A 20,942-nucleotide genomic window follows, 5' to 3' on the forward strand; every position below is an offset into this window, starting at 1 on the left:
GTTGGTTGTTACAATTGATTAATTCCACAACTGGCCATTAGACCTGTTGTCTTTCACTAACACAGCTCGAGCCCTGGCAAAGGTTTCTTTCTCTGTGAAGTTCTGCAGGTTCTGTCCTTGTCCTGCATGCGGGCTGCAGGGCCTGTGCCATCAGCAGAATGGACTCATTAACCTTTCCATTGATTTGAACTGCAATTTGAATAAATATTTATGCCTTTTCTCCCTGATGGCTGGGTGAAGTCCTTTATCAATAGCACCAAGAGCTTCTCCCTTTGACTTCTCATACCTGTTCAGAAAATTTTTATCAAGCTGTTGTGTTTACATTGTTAATCTCTTGCTGCCTTAGGTTTGGCACAGAAACACATTCATTCTGGATTTAGCAGATTTATTTTATATTCATTTGGCTTCTGCAGTGAAAGTACTTTTTTGCCTTTGGGTGTACTGTTTTAACTTTAGGATGTAAACATTTCCAGATTCTGTCTGTCTGTCTGTTTCCTGTCTGTCTGTGGTGTTTTTCTGGTTACTCTTTGTATGTGACTACTTCAGATTCACTTTTTGACACCAGTATCTCCTAAAAGGTACGGTTAGAGGAGGTAATTGCTAACACTGTGGAGGTAATGACCCCAATATATACATGTATGAAACTGACACTTTGCACACCTAAGCTAAATGTACACATCACGTGTTAATTAAATCTCAGTAAAGCTGGGAGAGATAGAGGCAAGAAATGTCTGTGTTCTTATGTCCTCACTTTCTATCAGTAAGCACTTCTTTTCTGGGGAGAATGAAGTAGGGGATACTGTAAGCCGACCGTAGTGCTTAGTGCATTATGGATTATTTCACTGTATTCCCAAAGTGCTCTTAGTGAAAAAGCACTGTTCCATTTTGCAGATGAGGAGGCTGAGAGCTACAGAATTTATGGAAATTGCTCAGACACATAGTAAGTGAGCTGATTGATTCCAGGATTTAGTTCTGCCACTTCCTAGACATGTGATTTAGGGAAAATTACTTAACCTCTCTGTGACTCAATTCTCATAGGCAACATGGAGATAAGCATAGTTCCTTTGTGTGCTGTCATTGTAAGGTGGCTGTGGACTACATACGTTGCACTATGCAGAGTCTGGGGGATGTTCCTGGTATATGTAAGTGCTCTTTAGGTGTAGGTAGTTATACTAAGTCATAATTTTTTGTTGTTGGATCGAGAGGAAAATACTCTAGGAGAGGAAATCAGAAGGAAATCCCATAACTCTTCCTCTACATGTGTTTTCCCTCCATTCCCAGCTTGGAGGACCATGTTTCTTCTTTATTTGCTAAATAAGATGAGCACTCTCTGTTGGCTTAAGTGTGCCATACCTTTAGTACACTTGAAGCCTTCCTCTTTGAGATGCAGTTGCTCACTTCAATACTTATTCTAGCTTTTGGAAGAATAGAAATTTTTGGCCACCACTTTCAGTAAACCGCATACTTTGTTTTTTATTTGCACGCGTGCTAAGTCGCTTCAGTCGTGTCCAACTCTTTGTGACCCTACAGCCTATAGCCCACCAGGCTCCTCTGTCCATGGGATTCTCCAGGCAAGAATACTGGAGTGGGTTACCATGCCCTTCTCCAGAGGGTCTTCCAAACCCAAGGATAGAAACTGCATCTCATCCATCTCCTCCATTCGCAGGCGGGTTTTTTTTTTTTTTTTACCACTAGCAGCATCTGCTGCTGCTGCTGCTGCTGCTGCTGATGCTAAGTCTCTTCAGTCGTGTCCGACTCTGTGCGACCCCATAGATGGCAGCCCACCAGGCTCCCCCGTCCCTGGGATCCTCTAGGCAAGAACACTGGAGTGGGTTGCCATTTCCTTCTCCAATGCATGAAAGTGAAAAGTGAAAGAGAAGTCGCTCAGTCGTGTCTGGCCCTCAGCGACCCCATGGACTGCAGCCTACCAGGCTCCTCCGTCCATGGAGTTTTCCGGGCAAGAGTACTGGAGTGGGGTGCCATCGCCTTCTCCGCTAGCAGCACCTAGGAAGCCCAATTAGTATATATAAACAGCAGGGCTGCCCAGATGGTGCAAGTGGTAAGGAATCCCTGTGCCAATGCAGGAGACATAAGAGACACAGGTTCAATCCTTGGGTTGGGAAGATCCCGTGTAGTAAAAATGGGCTTGCAAAGAGTCAGACATGACTGAGCATCTGAGCACATCATAAGTGCTTCTCTTGTTATAAAGGAAAGGTAGCATGTTTATAGAAACTTTCTTTAGAGAAACCATCTTTCTTCAAAAACTACTCTGTAGAATGACTTTCTTTTAATTTTTGCTGTTTTGAGTTGCACATAAAGAGCTGGGTCCAGAAGAAAAGGCAGTTTGCTGAAAAGCCTCAATAAGAGGAATTACAGATTTGTTTTTTTTTCTCCTTCTGTCTGGTATCCGTCCACTGAATGGTCTGAAGAAGCCATGGAAACTTAGTGAGATATGATAATGTTTTTTGTTCCTTACATTCCTGAGATACCGGAGAAGGTGTCTTGCTCTGAGAACTTCTTTTAGGCTGAAAAGTACCACTTAGAAAATCAGTTGCTACAGGTACCTAATTCAAAGAAGTGACTTGAATTCCTTTTGTGGTTACAAAGGGGTTATGAATCTCAAAATCATAAAAGAATATCTACCGCAGTGAAAAACATTTCAGCAATCCTAGATTAAGGCCAAAAATAGCAAAATCTCAATGACATGGTAGACAATCTGTGTAGTTCAGTGATTGGAGGCACAAAAGATGGCATACTCTTTAAGTTTTCGTCTCTGCTGCTGCTTTTTAGTCAGTTGTGTCTGACTGTTTTGCGACCCTATGGACTGTAACGCTCCTCTCTACATGAGATTTCCCAGGCAAGGATACTCAAACAGGGGCTCAGTATCAATCTAGAGGGATGGGATGGGGTGGGAGATGGGAGGGAGGTTCAAAATGGAGGGGATATATGTATCGCTATGGCTGATTCATGTTGAGGTTTGACAGAAAACAGCAAAATTCTGTAAAGCAATTATCCTTCAGTAAAAAATTAAAAAGAAAAAGAGTACTGTAGTGTGTTGCCATTTCCTTCTCCAGAGGATCTTCAGGGATCAAACCTATGTCTCCTGTTTGGCAGGCAGATTCTTTAACACTGAGCCACCTGGGAAGCCCAAAGCCTGGTTTATCTGATGTTAACTCAAGTCCTTTACACTAGTAGACATTTAATATTTTTTCTTTATTAAGAAAATATTCTTGACTGTAAAGCAGACCCAGGAATATATTTCTGGGGTGAGGGATAAACATACAGCAGAAGAAGAGTAATGAAGGGGCCAGAGGATGGGGTAAGAGAAGGGACTGATCCATTCCACTTGAGGAGAGATGCCCAGATCAGAGCTTGAGGAGTCCTTTGAACTGAGTAGAACTAGAGGGGCTAGTTTGGCCTGTTTTGGCTCAAACTAGGTAATTGGGTTATGTTCCATCTGGTTAGATTTTTAAAACCCTGAATTTGATCAATTTTATTGTTTCGGCTTCTTCTATATTAAAATATTAAATGTTTGTCTATCACATTTCTTACAAGTGTTGACATAGTTTGCTGTTTAAGGGGGAGAATGGCATTAAAACATGTATAATATCATATAAGAAATGAATCGCCAGTCCAGGTTCAATGCAGGATACAGGAAGCTTGGGGCTGGTGCACTGGGATGACCCAGAGGGATGGTATGGGGAGGGAGGTGGGAGGGGGGTTCAGAATAGGGAGCACATGTACACCCGTGGCAGATTCATGTTGATGTATGGCAAAACCAATACAATATGGTAAAGTAAAAAAAAAAATAATAAATAATAATAATAATTTAACTTTTAAGTGAAATAAAGTAATCTTCTCCACTATACCTTTTTAAAATTAATTTTTTAAATTGGCATATAATTGCTTTATACTGTTGTGTTAGTTTCTGCTGTACAACCAAGTGAATCAGATATACATCTCCCTCTTGGACCTGTCTCGCATCCCCCATCCCACCCTCTAGGTCATCATAGGGCACCGAGCTGAGCTCCCTGTGCTATACGGCAGTTTCCCATGAGCTATCTAGTTTGCACAGGTAGTGTGTATATATCAATCCTATTCTCAGTTCATCTCACCCTCTTCTTCCCCCACTGTCTGCATCTTTATTCCTGCCCTATAAACAGGCTCGTCAGTACCATTTTTCTAGATTCCATATATATGCATTAATATATGATATTTGTTTTTCTCTTTCTGACTGACTTCATTCTGTATGACTCTGGATTTTGCAGTTTGACTCAGGATTTTGAATACACTATACTATTAAAAAAAAAAAAAAAAAAAAACCTTAAGATGTTAAGAGATTTCATCAGCATTCACATTCTTTTACTTTTTCTCTGCATTTAACTTGTGGTATATTTGTATCAACTACATATCAAATTGATTCTTCAACAAGGTATCTCAGCAGTACTTAGAAATTAACCCATCCCTTCACACTATTAGATGTTACTATTCCCTGTATGAGGTTAATTACCTGTGACACATACGCTTACCTTACACAGAGGTCACACCAGCACATGTATCTGACCTTACATTGTGTCTCACAGAAATAGTTCCTGCTCTATATCTGACTTCAGCTTTTTATTTTTTATTTTTAGCTATTCTTGCTTCCAGACCTACTTTAACATCACTTTTGCCACACTATCTCCAAATGGCATACTATTCTGGTAACTATATCAAGTTACAGAATAACTCCTGAAAACTCTCCTACACTGTCCCTTTGCGGTCAAACCATCCCTTTCCCCTTTGTTCGCTGGAAATCACGACTTTGTTTTTCATCCCCATAGTTTAGCTTTTTGGAGAATGTTATATAAATAATATCATGCAGTGTGAAGTCTTCTGAATCTGCCTTCCTTCTCAGCCTAAGGATTTAGTCGATGCATGCTGTTGAGTGATCATAGTTCACTTCTTGCTAATGCTGAGTGAGTGGTATTTCTTTGAATTGTCGTACCTCATTTTGTTTATTCTCCAGTTGAAAGTCACATCAGTCTTTGAAAACTAGAAATGACAAGGTACCCATTTTTGATACCAAGCCAGTGTCCTTTATTTATTTAAATTTTTTTTTAAATTTTGGTACTACTAATTGGGGGTGGATCCTAAATTTTATGTTATACTTGGGTTAATCACTATATAATTCTTGATTTGCTTGTTGTCTCTTAGGAAGCTTAATTTTAAAATAGTAAGCCATTTATTTTCCTGGAAAATTTAAAACTTGACTATGATGGATTCTTTTTTTAATGTACATTTGGTTTGGTATATTTTGAGTTGTTAATGTATGCAAATAGTTGCAACATTCAAAAAAGCTTCACAGTGAAAATAGTTTCTCTTCTTTTCCTGTGGTGGTCACCCTAGTTTTCCCCCTTGAAAAACTAATGTCACCATTTCTTATGCTTCTAGAGGATGTGCATGAAAATGTACATTTAGATTTTCACTCCAGTGGAGGCAAGTATACACTCTCTTATAATCCTTGATATTTTTCACTGAACAATGAACCTGAAGGTTGTTTGCAGTACAAGGAAAGCTGTTTCACTACTTTTTTTTTTTAAACTTTACAATATTGTATTAGTTTTGCCAAACATCAAAATGAATCTGCCACAGGTATACCCGTGCTCCCCATCCTGAACCCTCCTCCCTCCTCCCTCCCCATACCCTCCCTCTGGGTTGTCCCAGTGCACCAGCCCCAAGCATCCAGCATTTTGATGATTGCTTTGTATCCCATTTTAATGATACACATACTTTTAATAAAAATCTTCTAAGTTACTTACTTATGAATATCTAGGGTTTTTTTAATCCTTTTCTGTTACAAATAACACAAAAATTAAAATTGATATTTGTTCCTTTTCACATAAATGCAGCCTATCTATAGGAAAAATGTGTGAAGTGGACTTGCTGGGTAAAATAGTATTCTTGCTTACTAGATTTTGATAAATTTTGCCAACTTCTCCTCTTATAAGTTATCCTAAGTCAGACTCACAACAGTCAGTATAAGAAGTTCATTCTCCTGACACCTCAGCTAATATGACAATTATGAATCTTGTACTTCTCTAATGTAGCAGGTGGAAATTTACCATATTGAAAATCCCATGGACAGAGGATCCTGGTGGGCTGCAGTCCATGGGGTCGCTAAGAGTCGGACACGACTGAACAACTTCACTTTCACTTTTCACTTTCATGCATTGGAGAAGGATATGGCAACCCACTCCAGTGTTCTTGCCTGGAGAATCCCAGGGACGGGGGAGCCTGGTGGACTGCTGTCTCTGGGGTCGCACAGAGTCGGACACGACTGAAGTGACTTAGCAGCAGCAGCAGTCTTAATAAAAGAAATATAAGTGAAGTTTGGGCCTCTTTTCATGTGTTAGAACTTTGACATTTTCTCTTTTGGAGCTCTCTATTCATATTGTCTGTTCAGTTTTCAACTGACTTTCTTATTCATTTGTAGAAGAAAGCTGGTGTTTGCATGAAAGAAAACAGGTGTTTGTCAGTCACTTACCTTTTGCCTTCATTATTGGTGGGTTTTTTTTTCATTTAAGATTCTTGTAAAATTTTATATACACATATATACATATATATATGTGTGTGTACATATAAATAAAAGTATCATTTCATTTTTAAAAATCTGATTATAAAATTATCTATTTAATATATTTTGATTTTTGGCATAAGATACAAAAAGGGAGAAACTAGCTTTATTTTTATTTCCTGATAGTTGTTCCAACACCATTTATTGAATGATATATTCCTTCTCATTGAATCAAAATGCCACATTTTTCATCTAGTCAGTTACCATTAAATTTTAAAAATTTTCTTCGAATTTCTAACAATAGAAATTCTTTTCATGGATCTACATGTCAAGTCAGGTATTGAGTTATACCTTAAATAATAAGTATTTTCTATGATGTTTTAACACCTGGAAGGGCTCTCCCCATTGCCAACTTGACAGATTTCTTCTTTTAAATAATACTTGTGGGTTTTTTTCCCACAATAACTTTAGAATTCATTTTTTTTACCTGCTCCCCACCTCACAATATATGATCATTTTATGATTTGTTCATTTGTAATTTTAAGTGAGACAAACCCATTGTTTTCAAAAGGAGACTTTCAACATGAGGGCTTGTTACCAAAGCAAAATTATGGCATCATCTGGCAGTCATTCCAAATTATAGCCACGTGTTCCAGAATGGTTTCTTGCTGTGCTAGATGGTGTGACATAAATCACTTCCATTCTATAGGCAATGCTGTCCATTTTCTTCATCTTACAACTCAAAATCTTAAAGGCAGAAAGTATTACGGTATCTTATAACTCTGCCTACAAACAAGAAACATCAGCCATGTTGAGATCCTTTTCCACTTTTTTCAACTGTGAACACATTTTTACTGAAACGAAAGGCTCTCTTCTGCACTGATAATGAGAAAATATTTCTTAGTCAATATTCCAAACACAGTTAAAAAATCTACTCTGGGGAAAAAATGGTGGAAGAAAAGCAGTATATGAAAGTTAAAATGTTGTATCAAAACAAAACATATTAAATAGTTGTGCTGTAAAGGTTAGATCTTGTATGTAAAGAATGAAAGCACTTGCACCGTGCCACTTATTTCTGAAGCAAGTCTAAAGTTTGGCCAGCCACTAGTAGGACTCCATTCCAGCTTACCTTAGCGTAGATGGGAATTATGAATGCATTTTGTGGACTTTGGCTCTGTGTCTTCCCAAAGAGCGTGATTCATTCCTGAGTAATCTGTAACCCATACTCCTTGTAGAATCATTAGAAAAGCCTGCCTTGATGATTTTTCATTGAATATCAAAGCTTTCAGAAGTGTGCCTCTGGGAATGACCCTCTGCAGATGTAGGAGCGTCTCCAAAATGACCCAGGTGTTACCCCCTCCCCTTCAGTCTCTCTGGTATTGTCTGGTATTGTGATTTTCCAAGTGTCTTACAGGAAGAGATTAAGCCTTCCGGAGAATTACTTAATTTTCAAAAGGACTGCTTTTCTTGTGTGTGCCTGTCCCATTTTCTTGCTTTTTGTGTCAGTTATGGGGATTTTGAAATTGAAAATACTGAGCTATTTTAGAGCCTCCATAGTAAAATATTCCCACTTTGATATGGAGTGAAATTTCCCCAATTGCATGATCTTTGAAACACAAATTGGATTTACATTTACTTTTCAAAGCTTTTAATTCTTTTTTGGCGAACATCCTCTGACTCTGAGCTCCCCAGGCCTTCTGTTTGTTTAAATTTGCCTCCTCCTTTCAGTGAGTATGGGAGACAGTCCAGGAAATCAGGGAACCCTCACCCAGCACTTTGTAGAATATGCACCTTATTCCTCTGGAGCCGTGGGTTTGTGAAATTATCCTGCTTTCAGAAGGCCTTTTATTTATTTTTTAAAGCCTCTCATACCTAAGTGGGGTGAGTAGGTGAATAGCATTGATTTCTCTCAAGAAGGGTGTTATGTAAATGCTGCCTGCTAGAACTGCATTTTCATTTCCTGCATTGATCTCATCTTAAAGCCTTGGAGTCAACCCTATTTTGTTCTGTGTATTCCTATTTTCACAGAAATTCCATGTTGCAAAATGAAAGTGAGTGACTAGAGATGTTGAAATCATGTTTAAAAGCCTCTTATCCTATCATCTTTGGCTGTTATTTTTTTTTAATCTAAACAAATAAATTATAAAAGCAACAAATAGTTGTGTACTTTAGCTGACATCATTATTAAAATAGCTTCTCAGTGGCTTATTTTCTTCCAGAAAATCCATTTTTGGAAGATGGCTTTGAACTAGGCCCAATCTATAAGGACTAGATCTTGTTTATCATTGAGGAAGGAGGATTTTCTTACCTTAGAGATACTGTAGTTGTTGTTTAGCAGCTGAGTCGTATCCAGCCCTTTTGCTACACCATGGACTGTAGCCCACCAGGCTCCTCTGTCCGTGGGATTTCCCAGGCAAGAATACTGGAGTGGGTTGCCATTTCCTTCTCCAGGGGATCTTCCTGACACAGGGATGGAACCAGTGTCTCATGTGTTGTCAGGCTGATTCTGTACCACTGAGCCACATAGTTGAGCTCATCAATAAACGGCTAGAACTGTCCTCTAGTCCAAAAACTCCCATCTACTCAGCTAGGAGAACAAAGACAGACCTTCCTCTTCTAAGATATCCTGGTGGGTCCACTAATAACCTGTTGGCAGATATACCAGAAAAGACTTCCTTTAACAGAGCTGTGACATACACATCAGTGCATTTTGCAGTTACATGTCAATATCTTGGACACATAAATAGGAAATTTGAATTGGCACTTGCATATAATGGCTATTCCTATACTTAATCCTCACCAATCTATTTTTTTTCCTATAATGACCAGATTCTACTTTTTTTAATTTGAAGATACTGTTATACCTTAATTTCCAAGTTGTTTTAAATCCTGTTGTAGTTTATTGAATCTTTTCAGTTAACCAGAAACATCACTGAGCTCTATCTCTGGTGATCTAAAGTCTAATGACATACTAATGTAAATTTTAGCATCCAAACCGGAATACAGTGTTGTATCATCATAGTTCTCTGTTAACCATATAATGCTATGATTTCTCTTTTGCACCTTTGGAATTCTCAATCTAAAAGTAACAGAGGAGTAAAAAGAGGGGGAAAAATGGATTTAGAACAATATCCAAACCTTGGTTCCTGGACTCATCCATAATTACCATTCATTTTTCACAGCTTCAGTTCTAGTTATCAAAAAATATGTGCTTGATCCAAATTCAACTTTATTTTCTGAGACAGGCATCCCCAGATGAATGTCATATTCCAGCTGAAGTTCTTCTGTTGAAGTGGAGGCCCCTCATGCTTTGTCTCCACACTCTGATACTTACCAAGCTTCCTCACCTCGTCCTCTACCACCACGTGCTCCTCAGGATAAAAAGGCTGCACGAACTGAATCTGAACCAGTGATCAGAAGCCCAGCTCTGCCACCTCCTAGCTGTGTGACTGGGGGGGGCAAGTGACTTTACCCTTCTGTGCCTCAGTCTCTTCACCTGTATAAGGAGAACAATAATCCCACCTACCTCATAGAATTATGAGGGGATTCCCAGGTGGTGCAGTGCTAAAGAACCTGCCTGGCAGTGCAGGACACATAAGAAATGCCATTTGGATCCCTGGGTTGGGAAGATCCCCTGGAGGAGGGCATGGCACCCCACTCCAGTATTCCTGCCTGGAGAATCCCATGGACAGAGGAGCCTGGTGGGCTACAGTCCATGGGCTCACAAAGAATTGGAAATGACTAAAGCAACTTAGCACATACACACACATATAGGATTATTAAGTCAGATGAGGTTATAGATGTGAAGGCCTTAATGGAGAGTCACCTTCCAGTAAGTACTTAGTAAGTATTTGTCTAGTAATAATACTTATCATCAGCACCAACACAAAGAGAGGTCAGTATTATTTATTCACTGTCACCTTGCTTTAACATATCCTAAACTCTACCACTTAAAGTTTTGGAGTGGAGTGCTAGCAGCCCTAATTACTTTCTGATCTAGGCAAGACAACTAAACAACAACAAAAAACAACAGGAAAAACATATCTGGTGAAATTGCTGGAGTGAATCTGTACTGGAATTTACTCCTTTACTTTAACAAATATTTACTGAAGCTCTTGGAAATATGGCAGCAACCAAAATAATTATTGACCCTGAACTCATGAAGCTAATGTCTGAGTGGGAGATAGTTGATAATCAAAGAACCCCCAAATGTGTAATGCTATAAATTAAAAAAAAAAAAAAAAAAACAGAACACAATAAAATAAGATATGACCTATTAGAAAAGACCCTGATGCTGGGAAAGACTGAAGGCAGGGGGAGAAGGGGACGACAAAGTATGAGATGGTTGGATGGCATCACCGACTCAATGGACATTAGTTTGAGCAAGCTCCAGGAGTTGGTGATGGACAGGGAAGCCTGGCGTGCTGCAGTCCATGGGGTTGCAAAGAGTTGGACACAACTGAGCAACTGAACTGAACTGATTTTAGTTCTCAAAAAAAAGAAACAGCTTTCTGGGTTGACTATTTAATTTCAGACCTGAAATGGACATGGATAGGTAAAGAGTGGGGGTGAGGGGAGCATTACAGGTGGAAGGAACCCATGTGCAAATCCCTGAGGCAGAAGGAGTGGGGTCTGTGCAACTGCAGGACGACGGATGCCCGTGGAGCCCAGGAAGGAGGGAGCAGGGCTTCATCACAGGCTGGGGTCAGCACTGGTCTGATCCCTCAGAGCCGCAGGCCTCCTTAAAGGTCAGGACTGAAGTCTAAGTGCCCTGGGAAGTTTTAAGCAGGGGACTGACACAGTCCCATTTATATCTTTTAAAATTTATACTAATTCTTGTGTAGAAATTAGATTATAGTGGAAAAAAGAGTGGAAATTGGGTGACCATTAGAAACTATTGCTGGGCGCAGGAAAGAGCTAAAGATGGCTTGATGGTGGGTGGTAGAGACACTCATCTCCCGGATTATGTTTATTTATTGTTAACAATGTTAATATTTGATATTAATTTAATATTACATTTATTGTTAATGTTAATGAACATTTGCAGTTATATTCTAGGTTGAAAAGACAAGATCTGGTGAGACGTTCTGTGTTAGTTAGGGGGAAAGGAAGGTGTCCAGAATGACTCTCAGATGACTCTTAGGTTAATGATGTAAGTAATTACATCCTCACAGTACAGATGAGAATGCTTTCAAAGTTGCTGAAGAGTCTTATGTTTGTTTCTGATTGGGAGTCAATATAGATGCTTGCTAAAGATAAATCAAAGGATTCGTGTGAAGAACCAGTAAGTGCTCAGTAAAAAGATAAAACTGTTTACCCATAAGATTGTTTACCCATAAGATTTAGGCTTGGAGCTCAGATCTTGGACACGGTGCAGAGAAGGGCCTGTTAGCCTCAGCGACCCTGCGTTCCCTGTGTCGTGCTTTGGTAGGGCCCTTTATTGTGCTGGCAGAGGTGAATGCGCCTCATTCGTTGGGAGCACAGTTAATACGAGTGACTATATTTCAGTGCTGGTCACACGGCTCTGCTGATTTATAGCACATAGCTGGGGAGCAGTAAGGGAAACAGGAGCCTGCAGGGTGACTCTCGTCTTCTCCTTCTCTGCACAAGTGCGGGCAAGCACTCCCGCTGCTGGCCTAGCAGCAGCTCCTCCGAGCCGCTTGTCGGCACCAGGCACTGAGTCAGGATGCTGAGGCCTGTACTCACTCAAACTCTCTCTGACAGTGTCCCAGGGAATTTCTGCAAAGTTTTCTCTGAGAAAAGCTTCTGCTTTCACTTGGAAGGAAAATTGTTTTTTAAAACCCTTAGAGATACTTTTTGTAAAAAATTGAAAAAATAAATACTTGGAGAAAATATTTTCTCGTTTAAATGATGAGGAAGTATATGAGAGGGGTTGAAAATCAATTATTTTGATTGACTTTGGTTGAGTGAAAGCTGATGCAAGGGGAAAACACAGGTCTCTAAGTGGTTGTCACCTCCAGGGATAATGGTAGAAGGCCGCATGACGAGAAACCAGGAACTCTCCACTAAGCATACAGTGGATTGTATGATCCTTAAAGTTATTATATTTTTTCTGTTATTGTATTTTTTTTCTTTAACTTCTATAATAATTTAGCAAATGTTTCAGGCAGGTTTATCTTACAAAATGCCATTGAGGGAATTCCTCACTGATCCAGTGGTTAAGACCGCACATGCTCACTGCTGAGGACTCAGGTTCGGTCTCTGGTCAGGGAACTAAGATCCCACAAGCCACACAGTGCAGCAAAAAATAAACAAATAAAAAGTTAAAAATAACAATTAATGCCATTGATTTACCCATAAGAGAAGCCAATTCTCATTAAGGAGATAACAGTTGAGTTTTCTTCATAAATGGAGCTTGACTTAATGACTTGCAAATATGTTTCAAGATTAGAAGACCACTAAAGAAGCTTTGAACACAGAGGAGTAAATGATTCAGATTGTATATTGTCTTCGATCTTCCTCCACCAAATAACCGGTTTCAAATTGTCCATCCTCTTACTTATTTTCTGAGATATCTGAGTGATACAGTATGTTTGAGTTTCTCACATTTCCAAATTTCTCTCTCAATGCATAATCGGTGCTCACACAGCTACACTTAATGAATATTCTCTGCAACTTTCATAGAACATCAAGACAAACTATCTAATACAATCCTACTTAATGCCAATGGCACATCAAAAAAAAAAATTCCTGGAAGGAAATATTCTTTTTCTCCAAGTAAATTTGAAACCTCTTTATTCATTTTAAATATTTTATTGCATTAATTTTTCAAGCAACAAAACAAACATTCATCAAGTGAAACTAAGCATGACCCCCGTCAGATGGGTACATCTGTTGCTTTCCTGCTGTGTCCTTGAATAATTCATGTTAATACATTTAAAGTATACACTTCATTGAAATGAGCTACCCTCATTTACATGTAAAATTTACATTGATGGAAACAAAAGTAAGAACTGGAAGAAAGCTGACCCAGGAATTCTGTGATTTATGACTGGCTACCTCTGTCCATTTGTCTCTGCACGGAGAGTAGAGAAGCATCTCCCCACCCCTGGACCCTTGAGAGCTTTAGTTATATCGGCAAATATGTAGAAGATGCTGCCCAGATATTTTGATACCTTTTCCTGTAGCCTGCTTTCCACATGAATACCTTCTACAAGGTTTGTAGTCACTGCTGATCCCTTTTAGCTCTGTCTGCTCACATCACATGATAGATGCTCCAGGTACACTGAATGACATCTAGGAATTGAAGTCAACACAGAGAATACTAATCACCTTTAGCCTCTCAAAAATTAATCAATGTGAGTTCATCTCAAGCAGAGCCAGAGCGGGGGTGGCAGGGTGGGAATCTTCAGTGGTATTCCCGCCCTATCCCTTTCAACTCTGTTAACTGATGGTCTGAATGGTTTTGGAGAAGGGATCAAATTTCTAACCAAGACAGCATTTTCTGCCTCCACCATCCCTCTAGTTATGTGTTAAGCCTTAAAAAATTAAGATTAAAAAATGGAAAGGGAAGGAGGAAAAGAAAACAGTTTAGCAGTTAAAGACTCAATGCTGAGTCTTCTCTTACAAGGATCTTGCTTTCTATAATTTTTTCTTATAAAAGAAATCTCCTATAAGTGTAGCAAGTAAAATTTCAAATGATACAGTATCCAGAGACTAAAATAATTTATGAGATGTTTTCTACAAAGACTTCAGCCCAATATTTGGCAATCATCACTATCCTTGCTTATTTGAAAAATCTCTACAGCATCAAATCATCCATCAGACCCCAGGGTTACATATCCAAACTACACTACTATGTGTAATTAGGCATAATATGTAATTTAAAGATTCTCTAATGTAATTTTCTGAGGGGCCAGAGCAGTTTGTATGTATTCCATACTGCCCATATTTTAACAAAGGTAAGTATATTTAACAAATTGTTTTAGTCTTTAATAGTGACTTACTTTTTGGAAATGACAACAGAGAACATATAGATTCTTCTACATCACAATATTTTGATGTTTTACAGGGTTTGTCAAACATCCCCAGTCCCTGGGACCCTTTTGTTAAGAAAAAAAATTGTCCTAGAACTTCCTCCCTAACATAACCCTGTTCACTTGCTTACCTGTTTAATCCCTTCCTCCTTTACCTATAACCAAAATAAATTAACAGGCCTATATAGTCCTCTATTGAAAAATAGTGTATTCTAATAGGTCAGTAAGGAAAGATAATAGAAACCAGTTTTACTTTATATATTGAAGGCCAAATTGAAAATCAAAGCTTTAATGTATCTTATATTCAAATGGTAACAGAGGTCAATGCATAGGGCTGGGTACCACAGGGCCTTTGCACTTAATCTCGATTTCCTATATTCTGTTTTAGATTGAAATTTGATGATGGCTATAAAGATGCTTCACAAAAAGACTAAAGTACTGAAGAACCTTTCAGTACGTGAATAAACATAAATAATCCTCTTTAATGGCAGCATAGAGTGCCTCCACTGGAGCATACCTGCCTCCATTCATCTCATCACTGTAGGTTTATGTGAATAGTTTCTATGGAGAGAAAGTTAAGGACAGAGGAGTGTTGAAGATGAAAGCTGCAATTGTTAGGAGCATCTATCAACTTAATGTGATCTTTAGAGTCTGCAAGGTGATTGGCTGTAGTGTCTTAGAGTGCAGTGAGAAAGTGTATCCCATTAGCGTGTTGAGGCAATTTCATGTATATGTGTACATAGACAGACATATAGCAATCTCAAGCTACAGAAAAACTGCAGATAAAGAACAAAGAATATAAATTGTTGTCCTGGTCCATTCTCCATAAATGATAATTATTGCAATTATTATCAAATGAATAATTGTAATTGAGTAGATTGACATCTAATGTGGCAGAATCTGTATATATAAACAATGAACAATAAGTTCTTCTAATATTTGTGTTTTTCTTCTAAACCATTTCCGATTTATTATAAAAGCACATAAAAATCCTCAGGGCACACCTAATTCAAACCCATGATTTTAGATAAGGAAATCCCTATCTAGTTAATTCATTTACCTAGAATCACCAGGCTGCATATAAATTTATTTATGTTAGATTTGAGAAAACTTGGTCTTTTACCTTTACCCTCAAAAAAAAGGCAACAAGACTGAAATTATTTGTGTATCCTTTTGATCAAAGAAGTGTGGCCATGTTTATATATTCATGTTTGACATAAAATTGATAAGAAAATTCTGACGGAAAAGATTCATTTATTGTTGTTGTTTAGGAGCTCAGCCGTGTCCAGCTCTGCGACCCCGTGGACTGTAGCCTACCAGGTGTCCAGTCCACGGAATTTTCCAGGCAAGAACACTGGACTGGATTGCCTTGCCCTCCTTGAAAACATACATACATAGATATCAGTTCAGAATCCATTAGTCAAGGGTCTACTTTTGACTTGATTTGAGACTTTGACTTTTGAGACATTGACTTAATTTGAGAAATTAATGGAGGAAAAACAAGATCACAAAATAGTTTCAAATAATTTATACTTTAGTTCAGTTCAGTCACTCAGTCATGTCCAACTCTTTGCGACCCCATGGACTGCAGCACACCAGGCTTCCCTGTCCATCACCAACTCCTGGAGCTTGCTCAAACTCATGTCCATCAAGTTGGTGATACCACCCAAGCATCTCATCCTCTGTTGTCCCCTTCTCCTCCTACCTTCGATCTTTCCCAGCATCAGGGTCTTTTCCAATGAGTCAGTTCTTCACATCAGATGAACAAAGTATTGGAGTTTCAACTTCAGCATCAGTCTTTCCAATGAATATTTAGGACTGACTTCCTTTAGGACTGACTTTTTGGATCTCCCTGCAGTCCATGGGACTCTCAAGAGTCTTCTCCAACACCACAGTTCAAAAGCAGCAAGCTAATTTATAATTAGCTTCATGATATATAGATATATGTTCTGTTTTATTCACAATATATAGATACATGTTCTCTTTGGGTTAATGTAATTTGAATACATTCCAAGTAATTCAAAGACAGCCTAGAGCTTAGTAAATGGTAAAAAAGAAAGCTATGTGTTTTAAGATCCATCACATTAACTCCCCAAATTAGATAAACTGTATTCTGATAATTGAGAAGCAAGTCTACTATTTTATTACTTTTAAGAAATAGTAAGACCTGTGATAACAAAGTCTGCTCTTTAACACTCTGAACTTCATATGTTTTTTAAAATGCTTCTTTTGTTTTACAGTTTATTTCTAGAGATAGTCCATGTTTTTCATGGGAAGATTCTATTTCTGAATTCTTTCCTGTTGAAAGCGTTTGTTCACTTACATAGCCCGCAATGAACCCTTAACTTGCAGTATGCCTTAAAAAAAGGACAAGATGAATCTTTGATGTTTTTCTCCTCATATATGAATGAAGATACCAATTGCTTTAACTAGACTAATGACTAACATACCTTACTACATTGTATCAGACTTTCTTGGCAAAGGAGTGTGGGGGTGTGGGGGTGTGATGTCTGTGGCAAAATCCTGTTGAGATTTCCAGGGATACCTCTTGAATCCATTTAATTGTCTTATTTTGAAACCATTAGTAGTATTAAATCCTTTTGTTTATTATCTGGTCTGAAACTGGATTGTTGGATTTCTAAGTATATTAAAAATGAACAAATAGAGATTCTGTTCCCTCACTTGGATTCAAACTTGGCTAAAAATTCTCTCCCTCTCACATTGACTTCCCTCTAATATCTGGTTTTAGCACAAATTTGTCTTCAAAGTGTATGAGGAGTATGAATGTCTCTGAGATATACCCTGCTCTGTTTCATTTGTAGCATAATAGATTTTTAAAAACTTAAGTTTTGATCCATGACCCATATTTCGCTTCTCAAACAAATTGGAAACCTATAGATAGAAGAAAGAAGGTAGAGATGGAAGAAAGAACCCAGGGAAAGAAATAGCACCATACTTCCCAAGCGCAAAATTTATTTTTTCAACCACTGGTTTTATTTCCTGTCACTTTGATATCACCTTGTCCCTGTGCAAGGCTTTCACACCAGACAAATGACAGTGCTTCATCCACGTGCTCTCCTCCCCATAGTCTCAGCGAGGAAAAAGGCAGGCACAGACAGTCTGTTGGGACAGAGTCCAGAAGTCACCCAGGGGACTTGCCTGCTGGTCCAGTGGCTAAGACTCTGTGCTTCCAATGCAGGGGGCCTGGGTTCAATCCCTGGTTAGGGAACAAGATCCCATTTGCCGCAACTAAGATCCAGAGCAGCGTGTGTGTGTGTGTGTGTGTATGTATATATATGTGTGTTTGTGTATGTATGTGTGTGTATGTATGTATATATATGTGTGTGTGTGTATTATATATCTAACTTTTTAAGTCACCCAGGACAGTGTGCTATATAATATGTGCTATTTTGTGGAAGATTATCCTGCAAAATTCAGAATAATTTCACACTTTCTTTTGACCATACCCGCTGGCAGATTTTTGATGGATAATGAAGCCGACCCAGTATTTAGACCTATGTGGGTAATTCTCACATCAGGTCAAAGACTTAAAGACTTAACACAGAGTTTACAAGAATGTGTGAAGTGTCCTGGAGAGACAGAGACCAATGAAATCATGGTTCTTTAGTCCTTCACCACCTCAGTTTGTAAATTCCATCTAGAATAACATCAGTCTTTAATAATTATTACAAAATAATGTCAGGTTTCTGGACTACGGTGTATTCTCTCACACTTGATTAGAGTACATCATGAATTCTATTTCTTTTAACACCTACTGATTTGTTCTATATTGAATCCTGAATATTGATCAAAGGTCTACATGCTTTTTAAGCTTATTGTTTTTTACAATTTAAGTATTTGCAGTTGCTTTTTCTAAAAGGATTTGTGTTCTTTTGCAGTGCAATCAAAGTGGATTTGTCTTTCAAATTTTACAGGTATCTGAGTCATGAACATCTGTATTCACTTTCTAATGTCACAGTGAATCAATTTTGACTATAGACATTATCAAGCTGTAAATTGGGTGTTAGTGAAAATATATGCTTTAATTTGCTAATGGACAATTAAACAGGAAAACCTTTAGAAGCAGAGAAATAAATGATGTCCTACTTCCTTAAGAGGACACTGTTAAGAAGTGTCCGACCGAGGGGGACCTACAAGTACCTGTAATGAAATAGTAAGAACATAAAGCTGTCAGTGGCAAGATTGCTTTTTCCTATCACACCGTGACAGAAATGCTACCGCTTCAATAACTAAGCCACTATCTCTTTCTGCTCTGCATACATCTAGCTTCTAAGCTTTCCCAAATCCTCTCCATAATGAATCAAGAAACCTAATACCTTAATAAACAAAATTGTTCTTGTTGTCTAGTTGGTAAGTCATGTCCAACTTTTGGTGACCCCATGGACTGTAATCCACCAGGCTTCACTGTCCATGGGATTCACCACGCAAGAATACTGAAGTGGCCTGCCACCTCCTTCTCCAGGAATAAACAAAATTAAGTGAAATTAAATATTTTGTATGATTTCTGCCCAACATAAAATCTAACTGGGGTGATCTTGTACTATGTGTTAGCTTATAAAACATGCATAATCCTATATGGAGAATATATGCATACAGGTATTTATACAAAGATATTCACTGCAGCACTAGTAATATATAAACGACTGGTACTACAACTCACATGTCTCTCAATAATAAATTTTTCTTTATAGTATTTAGAAAACTTTACCTTGTACTGTGGAATACTATGAAGACGTTTTAAAGAAGATGGTGATGTGATGGCTTGTAAAGGTCTTCCACAGTGTATTTTTACATGAAGCAACACATTGCAAGACCACTAGATATAGGTCAGCCCCACCATGAGAATAAAATGCCATGTGAAGTGGTGTGTGCGTGCGTGCGTGCGTGTGTGTGTATGCGTATGTATACATGTATGTATCTAATACCTAAATGTATTGGTTTGGGTAATGCGAAAAGTGATATTTTCCTATTTTCAAATTCTAACCATTTTCTTCCTCTCCCCTGCAGCTTAATTCCAAATTTGTTTTTGTTTATGCCAAAGCAAACGCAGATTTTTTTTTTCTAAATTAGCATCACCAAAATTTGACTCAAAGCATACCACATGTCACATTGGCTTTATTTTTAAATATAAGTGAATGAGTTTCTCTAACATTAGTGTATAGGAACCTGTGGTTTGTATAACTTTCCTTTCAAGCAGAATTAACAAGTCAATACTGGGTTATCAGCCCAGTTCAAGCTTCCATGCTGGTTGGGAGCATGCTGTCCTTCATCTCTTTTGTTAGCTATGAAGCAGATAATATTCATATTTTAATATGTCTGTGGTGAAGCAACAAAGCACCACAACTTATCCAGCCTTTATCCTGCCTGCCATTGCTCATTGACCTTTTACAAATTTAATTATTTATACCCAATTGGGCTTCTTCTCTTTCCTTCTGCTTGCTAATGTATCAAATGTAGAATTGATATTGTCAGCCATGCAGTGGAATATGCTGTAGGAAATCTCTTGCCTTCTAAAGTCAAGTGATAAATGAAAAGGAAAATGCCAAAGGAGCTTGCAGTTTGAAACACAGAGGGTAAAATAAAACACATCGCTGAAGTTACAGTGTAACACGTCAGTTCCCCACTACAGGAAAGAATTTTATACCCTACTGGAGCAGATCTTCTGATCAGCTGTTCAGTAAAGCACCCTAGCATAAGATGTGATGCCCTAATCCCACATCACTCTAAGGATGGGTTAAACAAAGTCTACTGGACCCAAGTCCTTATAGTAAGATATCATCACGGGGCTCATCCTGTTTCATGTTTGACTGTCACTTAGACATATTCTCTCATCTTGAAAAAAATTTAATTATAAAGGAAGAAAAGAATAAGAAAAGTGTGAGAAACGGGAAGGATCAATACGTTGGATAACAGAGTTTAAAAGTGTTATGATAACAATAGCAGTTTTTATATTTTAATAAGTGGAGGCTATTTGGAAAAGTATGTTAAATACCACATGATATAACTGACATGTAGAATCTGAAATATGACAGAAATGAACTTATCTTTGAAACAGAAACAGACTCACAGACAGAGAACAGACTTGTGGTTGCCAGGGAGGAGGGAGCTGGAGGACGGACAGAGTGGGAGTTCAGGATCAGCAGATGCAGAGGGTTATAGAGAGAACGGATAAACATGGTCCTACTGTGTAGCACGGGGAGCTATATTCAATATCCGGTAATAAACCATAATAGAAAAGAGTATGAAAAAGAATGTGTGTGTGTGTATGTGTGTGTGTGTATAACTGAATCACTTTGTTGTATAGTAGAAATTAACACAATATTGTGAACCAACTATACTTCATTTAAATATTTTTTTAAAGATATTTT

General features: G+C 38.3%; 1 protein-coding gene across 24 annotated transcripts in view; it reads left to right on the top strand.

The window, feature by feature from the left end:
- Positions 1-20,942, top strand: part of RBMS3 (RNA binding motif single stranded interacting protein 3) — a 797,532-nt gene that overhangs the window by 545,287 nt on the left and 231,303 nt on the right. For 2 of the 24 annotated variants that reach the window (XM_086365598.1, XM_086365599.1), the window contains exon 7: positions 9,802-10,595. The exons of the other annotated variants lie outside the window; for them this stretch is intronic. In XM_086365598.1, the coding sequence (XP_086221724.1) occupies positions 9,802-9,815 (14 nt within the window). In that variant the 3' untranslated portion in view covers positions 9,816-10,595. Of the gene's footprint in view, positions 1-9,801; positions 10,596-20,942 lie in introns of those variants that run through there. 24 annotated transcript variants of the gene reach the window in all.

Source organism: Bos grunniens, chromosome 22, assembly GCF_055505025.1.
Source record: "Bos grunniens cultivar Pamir isolate PY7600 chromosome 22, Bosgru_T2T1.0, whole genome shotgun sequence".
Taxonomy (NCBI): Eukaryota; Metazoa; Chordata; class Mammalia; order Artiodactyla; family Bovidae; genus Bos; species Bos grunniens.